The sequence below is a fragment of the Oxyura jamaicensis genome, chromosome 2, assembly GCF_011077185.1.
Source record: "Oxyura jamaicensis isolate SHBP4307 breed ruddy duck chromosome 2, BPBGC_Ojam_1.0, whole genome shotgun sequence".
Lineage (NCBI taxonomy): Eukaryota > Metazoa > Chordata > Aves > Anseriformes > Anatidae > Oxyura > Oxyura jamaicensis.
Window position 1 is genome coordinate 122,526,217 of NC_048894.1, and position 7,085 is coordinate 122,533,301.

Consider the following 7,085-nt stretch of genomic DNA (forward strand, 5'->3'; position numbering starts at 1 on the left):
ACGGCACCCTTATAAAATGATGAAAGAGGTTACAAAAGGACCTAAAGGGAAGAGAACAAATTACTTATTTGTAACAAGAACACTGTTGTTTGACAAAGGACTTTCAAATGAGCATTTCTTGTATATTATGATCCAGTTACTTTGCTGTACTGCAAAATGAAGACAAGTAATTGCTAGCAGTTGCAATTTCAACAAGAAGGAACATAGTATTAAGAATTCACTATACAAAAATCATGATTGTGATTTTACTTTGCAACAGAATGTTACATTTATACAGTCTTTGGCTCCAACAACCCATCGTAAACTTACTTTTGTATTACATTCTGTAAGCTGAGCATCATACCCAATTCACTTCTCATCTTTTCTCTGTTGGCACGGCACTCTGCCAAATAGCGGAGAGCCTAAAATAAAGAGAACAAATCAGCAATATTTCCAGTACATTATCGTTCATTTTTATCAGTTTGCACCCACAAAACATTCACAATGTCACCTCTAGTAAGAAGACACAGAATATTACCAGCTACCGTGAACATTAAGAGAGCTGCTTTATTCTCAAATACACAGAAAGCACAGACTATGTAATCTACAAGAAAAGGTTGAAAGACTGGGTTTTCTCATACTAAGGGAATTTAAGGGACTAACAGCTTTCTACAACTGCTAATAGAGCCTTTAGGAAGATGGCTGAGACAAGCTTTCCTCTACAGCAGCATACAATGTAACAAGGGGAAGCAAACACAAATTGCCATTTGTGAAGCTCAGATCAGATCTTACGATAAGCACTACAAAGGTAGTTCACCACTGGAATTATGACCTAGTGGGACTACAGAATCAGTGAGACAAATCTAGAGCTGACCTGACTGTTGGTGACAGTCCCACTTCAAACAGGAAGCTGAAGGGAATGACTTCCAGAAGTCCCTTCCAACCGATACCTTTGTGTTCCAAGATCTAATGCAATTGTTTATACACAAAGCATATAACTTCCATCAGTTCTATGGACTCACCCAGTACTAGAAAACCATCACCAGGAACAGATGTCTACCATGTTAATAAGTTTCTAAAAACTAATTGCAATTAATAGTGAAAAAGGTTTCTAATGTTTAAAACACCTATAACATTGAAGTTATTCATCACTCCATGCAAGTGCAAGAATAAGAACACAGAAGGAACACTCAGCTGCTTAGGTTACCATTACCTAAACTGGGAATTAACACTTACTTGTGTTTATTGCCCATGGATTTGTTTGTCATTAACTCTTTGCAGAACTTCACATTGTTGACCCCAGCCAACTCTATGTTTATTCCTAACATAATGCTCTTCCAGTTGAAATTTCAAGTCCTTTTCATGAGATCTCTCTATGTCGAGTGCTGACAAACTTTTCTTAGAAGGAGCTTCCAGAGGTGTCTTTTCATTGTGCTTCAATCTGCTTTACTCAAGTAGGTGCAAGAACTGCATACCCAGAATCTTGCAATTCACAAATGTAATGGGTTACAAAATTAGTTTTGTGATAGCAAGGTTAAGCAGCACACTACTGACTTTATTTAAGTCACGTAATAGCTATGTTGCTCACTAGCTGGTTTAAAAATAACCTTCTCCTTAGTCCCTTCAGATAGAGAATTAATTACCCATCTTTCTTTCTAAATCATCTTTAGCACACACTAGGTAAAATTCAAGACCATTCTACGGCCTTTTCAGAAAGTCTGGCTGCTGTCTGGCACGATACAAATTCTAATTGTGATTCCTGCTATTTCTTGATGTGGATCAGTATCTAGTTTATAAATGCTGTGTGTTTTCTGAAATACTTTCCAACTACGGGCAAATACCCGGACCATGGCTTTTAACTACTAACTTCTAACTACTAACTAAGGCACGTATCTTTAACAGTGGGAAAAGTTTCTCATATTTTTAAGTTTGTTTAGACAATTTATCAAGACATAATGTTTTTATAAAGAAACTCCCCTTAACAGCTAATGAAGAGTTAAAACATAGACAATCTCTTTTCCATCTGTTTCTTACTTATCCTTCATACACAAATGTAGTTTCCACTAAAACAGGAACAAAGACCAGTTTGCCAAAACAATTTTAGTGACCTGGCTTTTCAGCACAAGGATTTCCTACCTTTTTCCAACTCCACGGGAGATGCAAACGTTTGCACCTTCAAAGAAGTCAGATCATTTACACTTCTGAACTGCAGTCTACTGAAGCATGAGATTAGTATCATGGACTTCAGCTCAACCTCTGCTCAGCAAAATACTCAACCATGTCAGCCTTCAGCTCATAAAGAACTTCAAGATAATCAACAGGCCTATCTCCACACTTGAATGCAAGCATACTGTTGTAAATCTTAAAACATCAAAGGTGTCTTTTATCATTACACCTGAAATGTTAATGCAGTTGCTTAACTTCAGAGTCTTGTCGTTAAAAATTTTAGTCCAAATTTAAAAGAAAAAAAAAAGGATTATCACCTGGGTCACTTCTGATTTTTGATTTTAAACATTCAAAGCCTTTTAGCATGTAAAATGTACCACACACAAAAAAATCCTGGGATTAAACTAGAGAAGAATGAACACACCATTTCGTGATCAGACTGAAGAAAGGACTGAGCTTATGAGCTTAAACTGGATCGGGGAAGAAAGCACCCTGCCCCCCCCCCCCACCCCCCAAAGGATCCTACAACATACCAAAAAGTTAAATAGGGATTTATTATGACTCATATCAATTATTTTTAAATTCCGCTACGGGAATCGCAGAACAAAAAAAATAAGCAATTTAATATCAGAGCCATACATCCTTTCATTGAGTACAAACTTAATGGAAATTCATTACATTTAATAACTCCCATTCAAATAGAAGCACCTTTCTGAATGGATGGCTAGAAAAACAAAAACAAATGAACTGACATTTCAGAATGGAAAAATATCAAAAAAGGAGACTAGAAATCTGTAGATAATAAAAGTTACAGAATTTAAGAGGTTCAAGAACTCATCAACACTAGTCTGGGTAGCAGGCAAAAACTTGTTTTCTTAGTAAACTGCTCAATTTCTGACTGCAGTCAGGGCCCTGGAATATCGGGTGGTCTCCTCTAAATCTTGATTCTTAACTTAATCTACCTGTAGGTTGTCACTAGATGAAAAACCACGACTGTCTCCCATTCCCACCAACTGTACGTCCACACCACACAATTTCAGTAATATCTGAGGCTGTGGAATCACATTGCAAACTAGATTAGCCCTCACAGATCTGACAAAGTCAGTTCTTTTTATGTAGGGTTAATTCTTGCAACATGATCACAGATTCGGTACCAAATCAGGCAGTGAGAACAAGAGCAAAGGAAGGAAAAGAGACTGAGACACCCAAACAAGATCCTCTTTTAAGACCACAACCTAAGGAACTTACATTTTAATGAAAAAGAACAAAATATATTGCCCAGAACCACAACCTCAACTCAAAACTCTTCTAGTGAAGAACATTTGCAGTCTGGTAAATGCTATGGCAAGGCTGAAAACCAATCAGCAGGACACCCATCTCCTGGATTATGGGGCCTCCTTCCCTGAAGACTATCAGAGACACTTGGAGTCATTCCAAGAAGCTCATTAATATCCATCATGAAAGTAAAACAAATGAAAAATAAACAATTTTGACACGGGTGAGTATTACTGGCATAAAAAATAACGTATAATTTTATGCAAAAGTCAGAGCTCTTTATTTTTTCTGTACTTTCACCTTGTTTAAAATTCAATAATGATGTAAATATGGAAAAAAGCATAACGAATTTTAATAACTTAAAAATCTCCTTGTGGGAATTAGACTTTTCAGGAAACCTTGACTTTTATTTGTCCCGTTTCTAAGCACGAGATAGTTTCTTTTAATGTTAGTACTTGAATTTAGGATGGGAAATTAGGACTTCAGTGTTTATGACTTGGAACAAGATGAAATGGACAAAAAGTGGAACAAGCAGGATTGCTTTTTTTGTTTTAAAAATCCTACGAGGATGGTGAAATGCTGCAACGGGATGTCTGAGAGGTTATACAATCTCCAACTGGACGTAACACTGAGCTGTGATGTAATTAGTCACAGTTTGAGCATGGGACTGGACTACATAAGCTCTGGAAGTCATCTCTAATCTAGTTACCCAGTAATTTACGATCCTTTTTTATGTGAATGTCAAATCATTGTGTGTATTTACCAAACTCCACAGCTTCATCTTAAATATATATCTATATATTTAGGGTGCTTACCTCCCTCCACAACAGAAGTGAAATGGCTGTATTAGGGGAAAACGCAAAGCACATTAATCTCGTCCAACAACCATGGATTCCCCTGGAATAACATTTCACTGCTAAACAATTTTTGAATTGTATGTTTCTCTTTAAAAAGTGTATGAAGAGTACTTAACATAAAGACAGGTTCTATCTTTTACAGTTCTCACTTGTTTAAAGACATAGTAACAAAGTTGCAAAGCATCCAAATGACATAAATTTTATCTCCAAAATGCTTACTAGGAGAGCTGAGTGAACAACCGGAGGGCTGGGATGGTCCAAAAACAGGATGAGACCTGGCAGACATCCTTGGTCCTGAACGATGGCTCGTCTGTTCAAGGGGTCCGCTGCTAGATCTCGGAGCTGGTTCACTACGGACAGCGCGTCAGGCTCCTCACTCATGGTAGAATTCATTTTTCCTACACCACGTGTACAAAATACCTGTTAAAGAAAATCTGTATTAGTAATGGTTATCATCAGCTAAATCACAGATGAGGCAGGAATACAAGTGCACCAGTTAATTATATGTGTAAGGGTACCAAAAAAGGAACAATTCATAAGGATGTGATCTAAAATTCCCACATGGAGAACAGATATGTTTGGTTAATAATATTTTGACTCGTTTCCTTTATATAATTTTAGACCAGTCGACCTTTACAGGAGTACATACAGGTGTATAAATAATATATAAAAGTATATTAATATTTTTACAGTACTAATAAAGATTTCCAAGAAACCCATCGTTTTCTCACAACTAGGTAACCTACAAACACCCTTCTGTACAAACACACGTAAAACCAAAATCTGTATTTTCAGAGTGCCTTTAGCAAATCTCATTTTACAGTAAAATAAACAAACAAAAAAAAAGCCTACAAAAGATTAACCCTGCATCAAGCAGGGTGATCATTACTTTTTGATCTGTGTGTACCAAGTAACTAGCATAAGACCATACTCACTCAAAGGTAAGAAGTGCTTAGGGCACTTTTCGTAACTTCTCACTACTTCACCTTTAATAAAAGGGGAACAACCAGGTCACGCCTCGCTCCAATCGAAGTCCAAGCCACCACATCAATTTCAAATGAGACACGTTAGCTTGACAGTCTCAGATTCCACAGCTGTTTTAATGAAGAGTAACTACTCAACAGGCAACAAAAGCATATGTTTACTCAGAAGAGGAGGTCTACGCTTTGGTGCAAAGGAACAGTTTGCTTCAAAGGACTGATCACGTGCTTCTGAAACTACTGAACAAAAGCTATGGTCCTGGTGTTGCCATACAAACTCACACAAGTGATTTTTTTTTAGACACAAAAGCACGAATAATGGCATAGTGTTAGTTTGTGTTCTCCTTTCTCCTCTGCATTAAAATAAAACAAATTAAACTTGGATCTGGTCACACACTTTTCATGTAATAATACAGTAACAAATAATACTGTTCAAGCATTATCCAGTTTTCTTACTGAGAGCAGGCCTTTCAGCAAGACAAATCAACGATACTCATCAAAATGACTACAAATATGCATTTTAGTTATGATAATTTCTGGAATTTTCACATAGAAAAAAAATGCTGCTAATTTCTGCATCACTTGCCCTGCTTTGAGGAGAGTGCTAATGTGAAAGGTCAATGGTTAACCTCCAGGTTCTTTTTCTCAGCTATCAAAACTCCTAAAAAGATCAGTTGGAAACTACAGTTTCATCTAATAATACTTTATATTTCCAAAACAGAGAACCCTGAACGTTTAAAAAGTCTCTACCAAGTTCAGCACCGACAATATCCCACAGCTGCCAAAAGAACTTAAAGCCTAAAACTCAAGTCCATTGTGAGCCTGATGCTAACAAAAGCCTGTGGCTTTCAGTTGTGTGCCCTGAGCATCGCCTCCTTCCTACACCCCTCTCCTCTCGCTGATCACTCCTTTTGCCTTTATTTTTCCTAACCTCCTGAAAAAAAAGCACAAAGCTCAGTTTTACCCAAACGCTATGCTATCAGGCCACACGCAGTTCCTCCCCAGACCCTCCTCCCTATCACTACCACAACCTAGTAGAAAATTAAAGCTCTTACTTCTCCACCTCCAACGCACAATTGAAGAGAGCTGGGCGCCCTGACATTTTTAAGAAAAAAATACAATTTAGCGGTTTTTAAAGTTCTATGAAGTTACTGATAACCTGGGGGCCTGCCAGAGGAGCCCCCCCGGCCCCCACAGGGCGCCGAGGGCGGCAGCGGGGGCGGCCTCCCCCTCCCGCCGGGCCCTGCTGCAGGCCCGTTCCCCACCCGGGGCCTCACCGCCCTCTCCCCGAGGGCTCCACCCCGTCCCCCGGAGCCCCCCGGCCCGTACCGCCGCAGGGGCTCAGCCCCGGGCCCCCATCGCCCGCCCAGGGCACCGGGCGCCTCACACGGCCCGCTCCGCTCCGCCGCCCGCCGCGCACGCACCCCGCGCCGCCGCGCCAGCTCATTGGCGCCCCTCCGGCCGCGCCTCTTAGCCACTCGTGGAGCGCCTTGTTGAAAGGGGAGGCGCTATTGGATGGCGGGGGCGGCGCTGCGCACGCCGGGAGTTGTAGTGCGGAGAGGGCTGCGGGTAGTGGTTTGGAAGCAGCCGGGGCACATCGCGTCTCTGTTGCATGGAAACGGAGCGGAGCTCACCGCTCAACTGTGAGCTGTACTTCAACAGCGCTTTGGTGTTACTTAAAACCTGCCCCACGTGGAGATACAGCACTTACCTGCACTCAAAACAAGCACAAAGCAGTGAGCCCCCAGCCCACCAGTCCCCCTCACACGAACTTATCACGAACAGATTTTAACCTGATTTGCTAAACAGCTTTATTTTTCTCTTAAGT

General features: G+C 40.2%; 1 protein-coding gene across 3 annotated transcripts in view; it reads right to left on the reverse strand.

Moving 5' to 3' along the window:
* The window catches only part of ARMC1 (armadillo repeat containing 1), a 29,416-nt gene extending 22,673 nt beyond the window's left edge, over nt 1-6,743 (reverse strand). For 2 of the 3 annotated variants that reach the window (XM_035317673.1, XM_035317675.1), the window contains exons 1-3: nt 6,587-6,743; nt 4,497-4,697; nt 310-401 (exon numbers count right to left, since the gene is read on the reverse strand). In XM_035317673.1, coding sequence (XP_035173564.1) covers nt 310-401; nt 4,497-4,670 — 266 coding nt within the window. In that variant the 5' untranslated portion in view covers nt 4,671-4,697; nt 6,587-6,743. Of the gene's footprint in view, nt 1-309; nt 402-4,496; nt 4,701-6,586 lie in introns of all 3 variants that reach the window. The other variant, XM_035317674.1, reaches the window with a different exon arrangement.
* Nucleotides 6,744-7,085: the final 342 nt, after the last annotated feature.